Source organism: Lethenteron reissneri, chromosome 19, assembly GCF_015708825.2.
Source record: "Lethenteron reissneri isolate LAM-NWPU_2019-01 chromosome 19, ASM1570882v1, whole genome shotgun sequence".
In the NCBI taxonomy this organism is placed as follows: domain Eukaryota; kingdom Metazoa; phylum Chordata; class Hyperoartia; order Petromyzontiformes; family Petromyzontidae; genus Lethenteron; species Lethenteron reissneri.
The window spans coordinates 2,115,796-2,133,395 of record NC_083797.1 but is presented as its reverse complement, the minus strand read 5'-3'; the positions used below and the strand labels follow the sequence as shown (position 1 = coordinate 2,133,395).

The 17,600-nt window shown below is 42.0% G+C and overlaps 1 protein-coding gene across 8 annotated transcripts in view; it reads left to right on the top strand.

Annotated features, from left to right (window-relative positions):
* LOC133344150 (rho-associated protein kinase 2-like) overlaps positions 1-11,275 on the top strand; it is a 59,464-nt gene extending 48,189 nt beyond the window's left edge. For 4 of the 8 annotated variants that reach the window (XM_061554145.1, XM_061554146.1, XM_061554152.1 and 1 more), the window contains 2 exons: positions 6,162-6,291; positions 8,387-11,275. In XM_061554145.1, coding sequence (XP_061410129.1) covers positions 6,162-6,264 — 103 coding nt within the window. In that variant the 3' untranslated portion in view covers positions 6,265-6,291; positions 8,387-11,275. Of the gene's footprint in view, positions 1-1,242; positions 1,322-6,161; positions 6,292-8,386 lie in introns of all 8 variants that reach the window. The other 4 variants (XM_061554150.1, XM_061554149.1, XM_061554148.1 and 1 more) reach the window with 4 other exon arrangements.
* The last annotated feature ends 6,325 nt before the right edge of the window (positions 11,276-17,600 follow it).

Sequence of the window (17,600 nt, the reverse complement as noted above, 5' to 3'; positions counted from 1 at the left end):
TCAGATTTCATTATTTAATTTAGCTATTGCACTTTATTTGTCCTGGAAAAAAAGATTTCTCTGTGATCTAAAATGTCACTCATAATGTCTGGCCTGACTGTTTATTTGTTCCAGTGAACTGAATTGTGATGTCTTTTTGCTATGAGTTGATTCTTATTCCTGAGGATAACGGGGACACATGATAGCATAAAAAATGCACTCATCATTTTTGTGAGTACTTTATATATACAGGTACTTAGGATAATGCATATTATAGCATGTATGGGATTTTGGGTGTTATAAAATATAGGTTGAAGTGTGTAATTCACATATAGGTATCAGCTGGAATATTTGATTGTCATACTTTTCAAAACAAACACCGTATGTTGAAGCTGCACCAGAGATTGCAACTGTTTGATATCATGAAATGTATTATTTGTAAACTGGAGGGAAGGTTTTGATGAATGGTCTTAAATCCTTCTCTAAACCACAATACACTTTTGACAGGCAACACAAATTAAAATGTTCACATTTTGCTTGTTCACATGTTTCTATCGCTCTGCTTGAAGCTGCTTGAAGCAGAGCGATAGAAGTTCCCTCTCCTTTCAGACATCTCCAAAATTATCCTGATACAATGCATGACTCACGGTTGCTGACTTGTTCTACGGGTCGCACTTGACACAAGAGTGGTGGATTTGTTCTATCTGCTTGCACTCAAACAGTAGTTGTCCCGGAGTTGAGAAATACGTGATCAAGTGTGTTGCTGTCTCTAAAATATTTAGAAGCAGCACCAAATGTTGAAAAGTTTTGTAAATTTTTGGTGAGAAACTGGGTTCTTTGGGAATGCAAACACATCGCGAGAAGGCCCTCAGTGTGAAGTGAAGCTGTGGGCACCCACCACTTTTTGCCACAGATTTTTGACATTGAATATGCTCAGTGTTGCATTGCTATTATGGTCTGTTATCTGTTGTGGGCGTTTCAGCATTTCACAGTGAATTGGAGGGACTGATTCGTCTGTTGATGTGAAAACATGTTGGTGCTTTGAGTGCTTTTTGTACGACAATTAGTGTACCTTTTGCTCAGTGTTTGCTCGTGTTCTTTTACAATGATTTGAGAAATGTTTAATTGTCAGTTGAAATTTCTCGACGTCAAAGATGGGAAGCCTGTAAGGGAACAGCAATTGTTTTTTCTCTATCTTGCACTCTTTCTCTTACCTTGCCGTCTTTTTTCTTATGACTTGATGTTGTTGCCGCCTTGCTGAAGCCCCCCACACCCTCCTAGGCTCCGAATAATCCTGCACTGATTTGATTTTTCCATTCAAAAATCATCCCACGGTGTGTAAGTATACGGTAGTCATGCTGCATTTCCTGCCTCTCTCCCAAACCCAGCTATCTTTCTGCTTGGCCTTGATGTCTGCATGTGCGTGCGTGTGTGTGTGTGCGCGAGCGTGGGAATGTGTATAGATGTACATGTATGTGCACGAGTGTATGAGACCTATTTAACCGTAATGCATTAGTACGGATGTGTACTTATCCAGCTATGTTAACCACTAACATATATCAGATGTGTTTAATGTGGCAATGCCATGTTATGTAAATGTGCAAACTTGCTAACTTATTCTTTTTGCAGAAGTCACACAGCAATGTTGTACATCGTAGTGCCAAATGGTTTTCAGATTTTATTTATCAAGCACTTCCATGGTTTACCTGTCCTTGTATATAGGTCAGCTGGCATGTGTTGTGAATGATCTGATAACATCCAGTTCACATGTGTTGGGATGGCTGGGCTGCATTTGTCCCAAAGGATTAAGTGTTCAGAAACCTACATCTTGACTGAGTATTTTAGAAGTGGCTTAATGCAACGACTGTGGAATTTTTAATCAGCTGTGGGTATCATCATCAATCAAAACGTAGTGACAGTGTCCATAATAGAGGTTTTTTGGGTTAGATTGCGTAAATATATAAATGTGTCGTTAAAACCCACCACCACCCGACACAGCCAACTAGTAAGGGTTGTCACGTAAACAGAACATGCCAATTTATCACTAGTACAGCACACCAGTGTGTTGGAGAGCCAAGCCACAACATTTACAATCAGAGTACGACGTTTCGCCAGTAATTACAACTAGCTTCATCAGGCAACAGCCAGATTTGTGGAGAAGTCTTAACTGTTTCGTTCCTTATATAGAGGCGTAGATGTAGTGACCACGCTTCTGCGCTCTTGTGCAAGGTGGGGGGGTGATTACTGAGTCAATGTACATTATGCATGTGCATTATGACAGTGTGTTCACTCGAGGCATTTTCTGTTATAACCCTGTCATTGACCATTTACAAGCAAAGGAATGTCTAGTACCTTATGTCGCAAAAAAAAATATTGTTACTTTTCTTGAGAATGGTGAGTTATGTTGGATAGAGGTTCTGTTTAAGTAAAATATTAAATTTGAAAAACGCATGATCACATTTTAGGTTTAACATTTTATTAAATAAATGTCACTTACATTGGCACTCCTCTTCCAGCACGTCTGATCAACGTGGAAGCATAGGTCAAATGCCCTCCAGAGTATTCTCTAGTGGGGAGGCATTTCTTGTAGCAGTTGTGTGAGCAAGCTATTGCAGGGCTGCACTTTTACCTTTACCTTGGAATAATCGGATGATATGTTGACCCGAAAATGAAGTGTTCTGGAACAAGATTTCAATCTGTGTTCATTTATTTAAGTTGAATCATGTTGTGCCATCTCAGGCATATGTCTGCTTGTTATTTTACACCTGGTGAAGATGGGGTCAATTTGTGAAGTAAATCTATCTAACGGTGAAATTAATATGCACGCATTTCACTTGTAGCGTCGTCACAGCTCTCCTGCTGTTTCCAGCTGATATTTGGGTGTAACAAGTGTAGATAAAAAAAAACTTATTAAAATCTAACCTTGTTATCACGAAATGTTATCACAAATACGCTGTGTTGCGCATACTTAGTCTCCAGTAGTTTTTCAGTAAGGGGGCAATTTTTTTCCCGTGTTTTTCCCAAACGAGTAATTGGCACGTGATATTCTAAATGGCCACTGTGAAGCAGACTGCACATTTATGGTTAAAGCACCCGCAAAATTTTACAAGGGCAGCCTCTGCCATTATATTTAGCATTTTCATAAAAAAGAAACAAGCATATCTTAGCATGTCAAAGTTCTTAAGGTATCATGCTACTTCTCCAACCATGCAATAAGTTATGCTTATAATGTGCCGACTTCCCCATTGCACAGTGCTTACTGAACCTACTTTGCCACCCCTGTTATTTACCAGTTTTACGCCTTTGAGCAGCGCTCCCCGAGTACCAACTCGCTGTGCAAAAGATGTGCAGTCGTTTTTTTTTTTACCAGGCGGGCATAATAAATCTCACTGCATGCGATGCCATGAACAGCGAATGTTCTGGGTTTTTTTTGTATTCCATTTGTGTCGTTGAGGTCATGAGATGGAGAAACAGAAACGTGCGCATTTCCAAAGCTGGAATTTCTCCACATTGTATTGTCGTGCGCTCATTTGTGACTGGGCTGAGATCAGCTTGCTACGTTTGTGAACCTGTTTTAATCAGGGTGTGGATGCCTGTATTCAAACCCACTAGCTAAGCCCTCCTGGCTCATTGCTCTGTCTGTGTATCCCACTGTGCTTCACTCGATCACAAGATCACACCGATTGAGAGAACCAAAGCCAACCTGAAAATTTTAAAAGAATTCACAATGTTGGATGCCTTCTCACCTAGGTTTGCATAGTTTGGTACAGGTAGGAACAACAGTTCCACACTGCCCACCAGGGATTATTTGTCTGTCGTGCACGGTCCCACCCCACCAGAGCCCTCCCATTGGCTTAGGGTGGGGAGGGGCTGTGTCGGGAGGGTGGGGCTGGGTGGGGGGTGGGAGGGGTGGGGCTGGGTGGGGAGGGGCGGGTCACCCCGTGGTGCCCTTATAAAACTAAATGTTTAACCTACACACTACACTATACACGACACACTACACTTATACAGGTAGGAACAACAGGTTCCACACTGCCCACCAGGGATTATTTGTCTGTCGTGCACGAATGCGCTGCCCAACTAAGTTCCTACCTGCCCACTCGGAAGGAACGTGTTTAAATGTGTGTTACACATTAATCATTATTTCACTCAGGACCTCTTTTAAAGAGCTGTGATTGATTTTGGCTTATTGATGCATGCTTCATGGGTTTTTCTTACATCCATAGGTCACTTTGCAGCTCCACTCTTTGTTGTGTGGACCAACTATATTTTGATGTATTGATTTAAATTCTTACAAGTTACTGCATGTGTATACAGATTATTTATATTTTATTCCCAAATGTGTTTTATATTCATGCACATTGTTATCTGAAATCCTTCTCCAATGTATTTTCTTCCGCAAAACTTCAGACTTGAGATAAAAGAAGCGTGGAACTTTTAAAATGGTTAAAGGAGCACATACTTTATAATGTATCCCGTTCTTTGCACCTTACCTAGTCATTGACAGAGCCAGTGAGTTAATGAGTGCTGATAATCATGAGATCCATTCTACACAAATCATGTAAGATGCGGATACCTAATGCAGAAGTGTAAAACTGAAGACTCTTGTGTGTGCGAATGCGGCTACAAAACACCACACTATGGGTCACATAACTTTACACTGTGACCTGTGAGGAAATCAGGAAATTGGCATTAGAGGCTAACCCAGGAGAACTTGGATTGCTGTTGATGCTTTTACTTGGACATAGCTTAGTTTGAGACAAATCCCAAAGTGGGTGCCACAGTGGCGAGATGTTCACTACCTCACCTGGTGTGCAGGAGATATCGTGGGTTCAGTCTCAACCCTGATGGCCTGTATACTTGGGGTTTGCATTTTCTCCCTGTGGTCGTGTGGATTTTTTTCCGGGTCCTCTGGTTTTTCCCTCCACATTTAGAAACATCCATTTTGAGTATTTGGCTGCTAAAAATGTCCACACGATAAGCCACTTCATTGAGCTGTCATTTGTGGGCAGGGCGCTTCTGAAAAAAAAGTTATATAGCTCAGTGGGCCTTACCTGGTAAAAATGTTTTAAATATGATTTCACAAAAACTGCCGAAGAAGATGAAGCATTGTTGAGTACGCTGGGCTATCTTGCAGCCAATCCTCAGATCAAGGAAAGATTTTCAAATAACAGAATGGTCTTTCAATAGGGAACTGGTGATGTATGCCTTCCATGTCCATTCTTTTGCAGGCATAGAAAATGTGAATGGGCATTAACAGTTACACTACCTCTTGTGTTATTTTTGCCTCGTCTTTATTGGTCTTATTCTTGGCATATTTTTATGTCACGTGGTTTTACACATAATTTCACGAGCACTGAACTGAGATGCCTTAAGATACGACAATGTGCTTGAACACAAAAGACAAACGGTCACCAGTTATACTTTTATTCTTTACATTTGGGAGGGGGAAGTGGGGAACCTATTCATGCCCAAAGGCAGCTGCAAAATGGAAAACCAATTGTCGTGAAATGACACACTTAAGCATCACGGTAAATGAAAGCACATTTACAAGGAGGAAGCATTTAACCATGACAAAAATGTAAACAATTACCAATAAAGCCTAGAACAGACATGCAAACACATTTGAGCTGCCTTTTCTGTATGTAATTCACACTGAAGCAGCACAAGCCTTGCACAGATGTATGAGTTGAGTTGCTATCTATGAAGGCTTGCTTATAGATTTCTTCCAAGGTCAAAGCTGGCCTCTTAATGAAATAGTCGCCCATTTGCGGTGCATGCCATCATTTTGTCATTCACATGGCAGTCACTAGGGTAGCTTCATGTATGTGCTTCGCATTGATCTTTTGGAATCAAATGAAAAGCGTAAACACTCAATTATCCAGTTGTGCTATTTTTGAAGCAATATATTTGTTTGGATTTTAATTTGCCCATACTCAAAAACACAAGTGTGCCTACCTCAAAGCGTAGCGTTATAATTGTTCATTCACACGTATTATTGTCAATCACTTTAAATGTCCAATGCATCAGCCGTTAAGAGGTGCTTGACAAAAAAAACACATCGTACCCGATTAACACCCTCAATCCCAAACACTGGCTCCCTGAAATCCAAACATGATTTCCCTCAATCCCCCTGAAAAAAACCTGCTGCACCCTGAAATGTGGGTGTGTTGTGTTTGCAGGCTCTTTGATATGGCACTGCGAGATTGGAGCTGGACTCTTCTAGACGGCCACGATGATGATGACACTGATGATGACGACGATGATGACGATTTCATTATCTGAAACATTGCGGGGAACAGGGTGGGGGGGGTATGTCTTTGCCCACAGCAGCCCCGTGGCTTTGAATGGGTACACGGGTGACTTGGTGTGCAGTGCACGTGGATCACCTGCCGTGTGATGGGACTTTGATGCGAAAGTGCTCTTTAACATTTTTGCTCTCTTTTCCATCCTGCATTTGGATGAGTCATCTGTGTGTCCGTGCTGTCCTAACTGCTAAGTAGGTGAAGGAGCCCACAGTAAATTGAGTACCTTGCATCTGAATCCTTGCGAAACAAAGATATGTCTCTCCCTGTTTTTTCGAAACTAAACTCAATGTGCACAGATTTTGAATGCTTATTTACAATACCGTATACAAGTGAATTATTCTACACTCCTAAAATGATGTGTAAGTAATCCTATGTAAAACCGTAGCTGTTATATTTGCTTTCTTTACACAGGTTACACCATATTAAACGGTCCTGCAGATCCAATCAGTCACTATACAGCGTCTTTCAGAGCCCAGATTTACCTTGCGGTGATTTAAAATTGTCACCACGGTGAGGGAGCTGTAAAGTAGGGTTAACGTTTATCGCAGCTGCCTGTAATCATGTCGCATAATGGTACGTTTCAGTGCATTAGGGGTTCAATACCACCTGCTTGCTTTTGAATCCGCATTGATTAGGGCCAAAACTGGTTGCTTGAGGTCTGGTCAACTTCTCTCTGATTGCTTTATTTTGTGAGGCACAGCTAGTGCACGGTGTGGTTTGTAGTGCCTAACTGTGTGTGATGTCGGTTAAAATTTTCGTAGGCGAAAATGTAAAACAACGTGACGTACTTTATTCCAACGAGCCTGGAAGCGCGGCGCATATGCACAAGGCGCCTACAATTTTAAGCACATGTGCTTGGTCGTGATTATAATGGACCATGATATTTTTTGCTCCAAAGTGTTCTTTGGCAAATGAACCTGTGAGTAAAAATCGGTCTCACCTGTCTATAAAGGATTGATTTGGTTGTTTTGAGCTGTTGTGCTCTGCAGCATTGATCTGGATACACGTGCGCCCAAAGCAAATGTGATTTTTTAGAAATCCACCGCAATTGTTTGCACGAGTGCAGTTCTTTCAGGTTGAATGGAATTAAGTCTTCAAGATATGTAACCTAAACAGATATATTCTAAAATATGTGGACACTAATTTCCACATGTTCCTTTGAAGTGTTGCACGTGGTGTTTTTTTTTGGTTTGCTTATGCATTGTGGTGATATGAAGTGTATTTTCTTTCAAATTTTAATGAATATATTACAATGCTTGGTTTCTAGTGAAGCGTAACAAATTAGTTCTTGCACTGCATAAAACACATACAATTAACAAATTACTTACATGTTATATTTCTCCCCTTTCGATTCACATTTTAAAATCAGTATTGAATCATTTAGATGTAAAATAGTACATTGCATATGAATTTTAAATGGAAGACTTACAAATTTCCCCAAGGAAATTCTCAGAGTTTCAAGATTATTTTTCAGGACAGTCTTGCCAAAATTTTCGCAGGAGTAAAATTCTACAAAATGTGGAAAATTTGGCCAATGTCCCCTGTGCACAAAGACCGACTCTTATTCAATTGTGGTACAAGATGTTTACCGTAAATTGTGAAGCTGTGGCACGTATTGTATGGTTAATACCCTGGCAATACCAACCAGGGCGGCGCCCTCAGATTCGAACTACGAACCTCAGCAATAAGCGGCAAACACGCTACCGCTGGGCCATTTGGTCAATTTAACTAATGCCTTTTATTTTTAAAAAAACAACCATATTCTAATTGATGTCTGCTAGCACAGGAGCTCGTGTAGAGTGCAGGGGAGGCTGTCCGAATGCTTTGCGAATGAGATATCAAGTACACGCAACCTCCCACAGCTTTCATTGTTTCTCGTCATTGTCAGCATCACGACAATGTTTATGTTGCATGCTTATTACATAGCGGTGGGCTTTCAAATTAAGCCTTACATTTTCGTATTGCTATGTTTTTTATACTTGCCATTTCATTCTCAAGATGTTCTAACCGTCCCTCCCAAAACACACATGCATGGTACATGCGAGCGTGCAAGCGTTTCATCCACATTTAACTTGTTTATCTCTTTTCTCCCATTTCAGTTAGCCGCATACTGGCCCAAGGGACGTTTGAGCCATGACAACAGTAATGCTGTTTGCACCCGAGCGAGCTCCGTGCTCGCTGTGCTGGGTGTGCTCTACGGCCATTCAATGCCAAAAGCAGCAAAAGGCACGACGAGGATGAACATCGGGGGTGACTCGATGTGCCGGGGAAAGCGATAAGCCCCCCCCCCACCCCCGGAAACCTCTCCACCCATCCCTGGAACCCAGCCAGCGTGAGAACACTCAACACACCCAACGCAGAATCTGCAAGTAACATTATAAAGATCACCTCCTTTCTATGCCTGTGTTTTTTTATTGATAAGAGGTCCCTAGGTTTAATCTGGCCCCATGTGCTTGTGTCATAAGGTTGTGACACGAGCCACGCACCACCACGATTGTGAGTGAGTGCGCGGGGTCGTGCTGTACGGAATCATTCAGGCACTCCTCCCTTCAGCGGGTTTGACATTTGAATAAAAGATCTTCATTAATCAGCCTGTTATTGAAAGGGACCACCTTGTTTGGCAATTCGAGTTGATTGATCCTCGCAAAAAGTGCCTTATTAACGAGACGGCTGCATAGGCGAAGCAGCAATTATCGAGCTTTCCGTACGTTGTTTAAAGTAATCGGCTCACTTCTCTGGTTCATTTGGCATTCTTTCGGACTTTTTTGTTAGAGAGTTAAAATATTTATGCCTTTGATATAAGTACTTTCATTCTGCTGTAATTGCATTTCTTAAACAATCTGGAGGAACTTATTTTGGCAAGTGTGCCATTACATATTTGTATGTCATTTTGTGCAATAATAACTGTTCAAAGAAATGAACTTTTGGAGGGAATTTATTTGAATGTGCTTGAGGTTAAAATAAATATATTCATGTCACGACCAGGTTATGAGGGAGAAGACAATTTCGAGATTGGTCGGCCCCAGTAATTAAATGTAAACGTTACAGCATATCGGTAGACTTGGGCAGTCTGAACACTAATTATAATTTTTCGGGAGTAAAAGGAAAAGTTAATTCAACACACTTTATTGCTTTTACACTACACTGCATTAAAATGTATATCAAAAGTACTAACAAACTATCGAGTATCGGCCAAATGAGAATGTTTGAGAGCTATGCTCATTATCCTCATTGGTTGAATTTTGTGCGAAAGGTTGAAATCGGCAACAGCGGTGAAATCATCATTGCATGAGTGTCATAAACTAAGCACTCTAAATTCTTGACGGCTCAGAATCAATTAGATGTAAATTCCTATCACGGCAGCCTTTTCAAGTAGCACGTTATGGTTTTGTTTGTTGACCTCTTATCTGACAAATATGACTTCCCCACGGTCCACTAAATCTCAACAGTGTAAATTTCACCTGTAGTGTTTTATCTGATAATTCCTCATTATTCTGTAAATTGGTTATGCGGTTAATTGAGTAGCAGCGGAGTTGGCTGTGTACGCAGTCTGCTGCCAGGTGAATTTCTGTTAAACCAAGTGTCTTAACGCCTTGCTGGCCCACCTTTAAAGACCTTGCCTCATTTAAGGAATAGCGATGCACTCGTTCTGCACATTTATCAATTACATTGAGCACTGCCTTTTGGTCTGAGAAAAGGGTCAGCAGAATCCTTAAGGGCTGCCTTCTTTGCTGCCACATAATGAGACCCCAACCCACCCCCTCCATTAGTCACCATTATTTATGGTCCACCTGCAGTAGCATAGGCAGGTACAATAACTATGCATGTCAATGTCATTTTGTCTTGTCACGTGGCATTCCACACCTACGCCTTTTCTCTCGATAGTGGCCTCCGCAAAAGTGTACTTGAACGACTTGTATGCCTCTTACATACGGATCTCCTATTGAAAGCAAGGTGGTTAGTTGACTCAAAATTACAAACCTCGGAGGGAAAATTGGCACATCATGGGAAACATTTCCATACGGGTAATTCCATGGTAACTGGATTACAAGAAAAATTGCAAGCATTGGCTCTTATACATCTCACAATGACCTGCTGTGCAAAATAATGTTGAAACTATAAAAAGCCAAATTATGCATAGGTTACATTTTCTAATGATCATATTCTGTATTTTATGCTGTATTTGCATTACCATGGAATTGCCCGAACTATTTTGGTAAAGTATTGTATTGCTCCATTATTGGGGAGTGTTTCCAGTTAATGTTTGTGTTGGGTGACTGAGGCAAGCCTACCAGCATGTGCACAGTCTTTAATGTAGTTTCAGCTTTGAAATGCTGATGGCTGCATTTGATTAAGTATTTGCGTATGCACAGAACAGTGCAGGTTTATCTTGGACCCAAGGGTATGTGTATCGGAGAAGCAACAGTAGTGTCTGTTCAATGCAATGGAGCACTCCTTGGCGGTTGTGAATGCATTATGTTACAGTATATGACGCAAGCAGGCGAATGTGAAATGCTGATTTTAGCAGTCCTATTGATTCGTTTCCCTTAAAAAAACATTCTGAGACGTACTGCGGTTGTGGGTATTTTTTTTTACTGGAAAGGGGCTAGAAATGTATTGAGTTATTCCCTGTTTGCGAAAGGGTTTTACCTGCAGTATGGTGCCTTACTGTATGAGGTTTGTTCTTAGCATTATTAGTTATTACACAGTGGTGCCGTGTCTCTCAAATTAATCAACAGGAGCTGCACATGCACAAGCTTGGTTTCATTCAACAGAGAAAGCAGAGATAAGATATGCACTGTTTTAAATGCCGTCATCTATGCTATGGAATGTATTATTTTTGGACGGAAAAACTATATAGTTAATGATACTGTATTACGTCGCCTTATTGCCTTCACCGATGCATGCCTGCTTGTTGTTCAGTGTCGTGAACAAGTTGAGGCTTCTTTTAATGTCACAGACAAATAAAATATTGTGCTTTCCCATTTTAAAATGTGTGCAGAGTTTGAATCGTGCAAAGTGTCAGACGTGTGCCTTACGACGATTATTGTTTATAGATCCGAGGATCACCCAAAGAAATGTTGTGACCACGTATTGAAAAATATTGTTTTGCGACAGCTCATGCACGGCTGACCTCCATCTCTGCATTGAATGGTCATCAAGAGTAATGAAATCGCATACGGGGCAGCAAGAGTTGACATACTGCACATTGCTCTGAAATTTTAGATTGGAGAAATACAATTATAAAGATAAATGCTGCCGTGTTTACCATCTCACGCAGTATTTGCTGATGGAAAGTCGTAATAACCAGTGGTAATGAATAACTAGAAATGGTTGAAAAACTTAACAAAGAAGGTTTGTAACATTGGGCTCCAGATGAACATGAGCATAACAAGTTGTGTATCACGAGTTTAACACGTAGGCTTTCGCGACCAATATCCATAATAGAGGTTTTTTTGGGTTATATCACGTAAATATAATAATGTTAAAACCTGCCACCACCCGACACAGCCAACTAGTAAGGGTTGTCACGTAAACATAACATGCCAATTTTCACGAGTACAGCACACCGGTGTGTTGGAGAGCCAAGCCACAACATTACAATCTGAGTACGACGTTTCGCCAGTAATTACAACTAGCTTCATCAGGCGACTGCCAGATTTGTGGAGAAGTCTAACTTGTTTCATTCCTTATATAGAGACGTAGATGTGGTGACCACGCTTCTGGCGCAGAAGCGTGTCAAAGCTGCGCAAGAGCGCAGAAGCGTGGTCACCACATCTGCCCCTCTTTCAGGAACGAAACAGACTTCTCCACATATCTGGCTATCGCCATATGAAGCTAGTTGTAATTACTAGCAAAACATCGTATTCGGCTTGTAAATGTTGTGGCTTGGCTCTCAAACACACCGGTGTTGCTGTACTAGTGACGAATTGACACGTTCTGTTTACGTGACAACCCTTACTAGCTGGCTGTGTCGGGTGGTGTCGGTATTTAACGACATTTATATTTTTATACGCGATCTAATCCAAAAAAACCTCTGTATATAACGAGTTCACTGATTAGAAAATATTTCGCAGAGGAACATCACAGCAACAAAGAACAAAGTGTACGTAAAGTATATATAAGGCAACATGAGAGTAGACTGGGATCAATGTGGAGAGGAACAAGATTGTGTGGATTTGTAAGATTACATTTAAGAATGAAAAGCACACCAATGTGCCTAAATAAGGTTTTCAATTAGTGTATATAACCATGGATCATAAACATGCAGCTTTGACAAAACGTGACGGAAAAAAAATCTAAAGATATGCTTGGAATAGAAATGCATAGACCGGAACAAACGCACATTGGCACCATCATGTTCACTTGAGAAAAGCGGCATTGGGTGGGAAACATTGCGGATGATGGTTGACGAGACTGGTTATGGAAGTGTGCCCAACGGAGGGGGAGGAAGTCCACTGCCAAAACGGAGCAATGAGATCGGCTCATACACAAGAGCGAGATGGGTTGCGGCATCGCAGGTCATGAATGTTGGGGATGGGAGTGGCTCATTTAGCATAAGATGGAACATGGCTGATTTTTACAGGAACCAAAGAGTATGGATTCCTGCAGTCACGAAAGCTTCAAATCAAGATATATAGGTTGCTTCAAACAATTTTTACTTATATGGGACTGTCGTTTTTAATGGAAAAAGAATGGACAATACGCTGTAGCATGATAACAAATTATTGCTGATAGCTTCAAAAAGCCAGTCTCCACTTGTTCGCCATCGTTGTCAACACGTTGCCTGGAATCTTCTCCAGGTGGTCTCCAGAGCCTGGAGGCACATTTTTTTGTGGTATTGTCGCAAATTCTCGGAAGTGTTAACATTTTTTTTTAAGAACCCTGTATATTTTGCTTATTTACCCAGCCTTACTCGACGTTTTCTCAGGAGGGTCCTGTCAAGTTTCCACGGGTAATTAAAAAAGTGTGTAACCATGATGCCAGCAACACAGTGGTCTCCTCTTGTGAACGACGTCACTGGATCTTTGACAGCAACACAGTGGTCTCCTCTTGTGAACGACGTCACTGGATCTTTGACGTCCTTTGTGTGGCAGACGGGCGTTGTGTTTTTTATGTTTAATGTTACACGCCGCAGGATTAAAAATCTTGCTGGATTCTAACCGTGGCCCTTTGCAACAAGCGGTGGACGTGCCATGCTCGGCCACGTCACTGCCCAGGTGGAGGCTGCAGATAAAAGGTGAGCAAACAAGAAGTTTTTGGTGAACTCGTGAGTGATTAATAGCCTGCTATCTGTGTGTACCGTATGTTGAACTTCTTTTGCACCGTACATAGCAAACCGTGCTAATCGGAGGTTGCGGACAATCCTCAGGGGTTGGATGTATTTGTGACGGCAATATCTTCCTAGGCTGAGATCTTTTTAATTTATACACATCCCAGTGTTATTTAAGTATGTGTGTGAGCCGCTAATTCGCCCAATTAATCAGTGCTATGTGTGGCTTCATTGGCCACCCAAGGACCTTTGCTGCAAACGATGGCTGGTTTCTAAGTTACACGTGTGCATGGTTTTTATCTCGCGGATTAGAATTCCATTTGGTTTTGCAATTTTTTTCATCAAAATAAATGTTATTCTGATTCATTTAAAAAAAACATTTCTTCCCGCCTTTCTGTAACGGGTTAAGCTCTCAAAAATGTGCGTGGCGTTGATGGTCATGTGTTTGGATTAATATACGGATCTGGTAGCCAAGGGTTTTTGCGTATACGTTTTTAACATTGCTGATTTGGCATGAGATGATTCGTTTCAGCGAATCAGAAATCGTGGTTCTATTCAATTATTTTTCGTTACTGCTCCGTTTTGGATTCTCCGTTGTTCCATATGCGGCATTTTTTGCCACTTCATTAGCCTAAGTGTGAGAGCACATCATTGGCATAGTAATAAATCGTTGATTTCCAAATCAATGATTTCATAAATGTCTCGTTAGCAAACATTAATTCATTTTGATTGTTGAAATTGTGCATCGTTACATGCCTAATCGCTATGGATGACAATGTGGAGGAATGCTGACTTTAACCTTCTTCACACGAGCTTCTGGAAAGCACAGCGGAAAGCCCACGGACATCGCATGGTGGGCTTGGGCCCTGGTGCATGAAATTAAGTGTGGGAGGGGGGGCTCTCCAATTCCCCTGCCCCCCCTACACCAATTGCCATCTCTTCATATCCCCAGTGCGTGGGCATCCCCTCCAGCCAGTGCACCCCGCTGCAATTGCACCACCTGTACCACCGGTGGAAGAGTTTTGGTAGGGGCGACTCGGGGCTTGATGTTGATTATAGACATGTCGTGTAAATGCATTTGTCGGTCACTGCACTCTCATTTCCATTCCGTCATGGGGTCGCGCACGGGGTCACGCGCAATTACATGGCAAACATACGGGGAGCACATAGAGTCGGGATGATGCGTGACGTGAAAATTGTCACTCGAATTAGATGGCCATCGGAATGTTGGCGACGAAGTTAATCTCTTTTCAAATCTTTAAATGACGAGATAACACCATCACAGCAGCGTAATAGTGCATGCAGGGAAACCATACGTTTCAAACGGGATGCAAATGTGTGTAATAAGCGGACGGACCATTTGTGCATGTGCAACAATGCATCGGTATTTGCTAAAGCCATGATGCATTGTGGTCCCCTCGTCTTTTCAGTTGGTCACATTTTGATGGTCATCAAATACCAGAGGACCCCAATGCAACAAAAAAAGCTGATGGCTTGTTGCTTAGCCGCGCATAAGTGAGTTTAAACCGCAGAAATAGGGTCGCCACTTACACGCAAAATCGCACGAACTTAACCCACAAAGCGAGCAGAACCTGTCTTAGTTTACCATAGCTTTTAAATAAAAATTTAACTTTTTGTACTTTACTGTACTTCCGGTATATTTAAGATTTACTTCAAAGTTATTTGACATGAGGCCATGGCTGTTGGATCTGATAAGCGGGTGTGGTGGAGAGGAGGGGAGTGAGATTGCTGTTGAGAGTGGAGGCAGCTGTAAGTCTTGAAACCAGCGAGGGCAGATTTGAAGTTGATAAGCGACTGGATTGGGAGCCAACGGAGGGTTTGGAAAGTTGTGGTGATGTGGCCTCATTTCCTGGTGGAAGTGACAATCAGTTTGGTGATGGCATTCTGGACCATCTGGAGTTTGGCGCCACGTTGGTGAGATGTTAACTACTTCTCCTGATATACAGGAGGAGATCGTGGGTTTGTTCCCGACCCTGACGCCTCTATATTATTCCCGTGTTCGCGTGGATTTTCTCCGGGTCGTCTGGGTTTTACCTCCGCATTCAGAAACATGTGTTTAGAGTATTTGGCTGCTATAAATTCCCACACGATACGCCACTTCCTTGCAGCTATTATTTGTGCCAGATCGCTTCTGAAAAAGAGCTGTGTAGGGCAGTGAGTCTGAGCTGGTAAAATAAAATAGAAAATCGTTTAGTTTTACATTTTGATTTAAAGCTTTCGTGACTGCAAGGATTCATATTCTTTGTTCTTTCGGTAAAGTCACGTAGAAGGGAAATAATAGAATAATACAAATATTGATTTCACACCTGGTGATGATTGCCTTTGTTGCAGTCGAAACGTCGTGAGAATTTGTATTGTTTAATATTTGTATTATTTTATTATTTCCCTTCTACGTGACTTTACCGAAAGAACCAAGAATAGTTTAGTTTTAATTTTGGAGGTGAAATAATTGGAGAGGCCGTGGAGGAGAGAGGTTAAATACAAATTCTATTGGAATTGTTTCGGATATGCACGTGGACTTCTGTGCATCTCTCACTTGACGAAGTCCTTTTAAACGCTACGTGGGAGGGTTTTTTTTAATGCAGTTCCACCACTAGCCACAGCACGTCCTCCTTGGCGACACCCGGGCACTTGTGGACATTTGTTGACCACCGGTATCCAGCTGAGGTGAGAAGATCGTCGTAATGAAATGATATCTCGCTCAAAAATTTCCAATTCGTTTGAAAGTGTAGAGGAAGAAATGGCACTCGTAATTTGTTATGTTGTGTTTTAATATTTTTTTAATCCAATAATGAAGTGAGGTCATTTAATAGTTGCATGTGTTTGTGAGATGAATACATCTTGGTCAAATCAGACATAGCATTCAGATTTTATGGCAAAGAAACACATTATTTGCTCAAATCTTTGCCAGTTTCTGAATGTTCGGCATGCCACGTTCTGCTTACAATTTTAGGCCATTTTTTGTTTTACGAGATTAGCATATTTTCTATTGTGTTACACTTTCAATACGCAAATCGTCGCCATCATCATCATCCTCATAGCATTAGGTCAGAAATGTTTCCTTGATACGCGACGAGCGAGAGAAGGTACGTGATTAAGATGGGCAGGCAAGTAGCCATGGCGACCCAAGTCATGAAGAAGATTGGGGCCGAGACGGCTGTCGAGGGAGCACAACTTGTAAGCTGCCCTCCTATCTAAAGCAAATTAACAAACGCCAATCTTTCCGATTCATAAATTAGTCCCATCGTTCCTGCTTGCTGGGAGTTCTGGATCACTGTATCATGCAGGCATTTGGAGTAAGAAGGGAAACTCCAGACCGATGTTGGTATTTGCTGGGTTTCATCAGCAGAGGCAAGTCCCGTCAATTACCACATTTCTGTAATGGGGACATCCATTGAGTAGGTACGCAAAAATCTGTCTAAACTTTACCCCTCCCCCCCTCCCTGTACGCACGCGTACTTTTCACCCCCCCCCCCTCCCGAATCCTATAGAACGGCCAATATTTAATCCACGCAGAAACGATCAAGGATGAATAATATTAACGTGTTTAAGCAAACAGATTGTCCACCGCCGGATTATCTAACTCATCTAAATGCCAATGTAGACAAATATTATCGAGGCTTAACCCCCCATTTCCTATGCGCACATTGTCAGTAGACTCCCCCATACGCAAGCGTACGCGTTTGGGTTAACCACCCCCCTCCCCCCTCCATGCGCACGTACTGAATGGATGGCCCCTGTGTTTGCCGATTTGTAAGCAGGATTCGTCCACCGACGACCTTCAGGGGTAAATCCAAGACCGTGTAGACTCTCCATCGAGATGTGCAGCAGTGCATGATGAGTCACGTGGGGGTGCGGTCGTGTAGCGGTAAGCGCGCTGCGCTACGAACCCGGCGACCCTGGTTCGAATCCCGCTCACGGCCAACACCAATGACAATTATTTGAACCGGTTATGGGCCTCCCTCTAGGTCGACTCAGCCTCTAGGGAGACAAAGGCTGTCGGGGTGGTGTTGGCCACC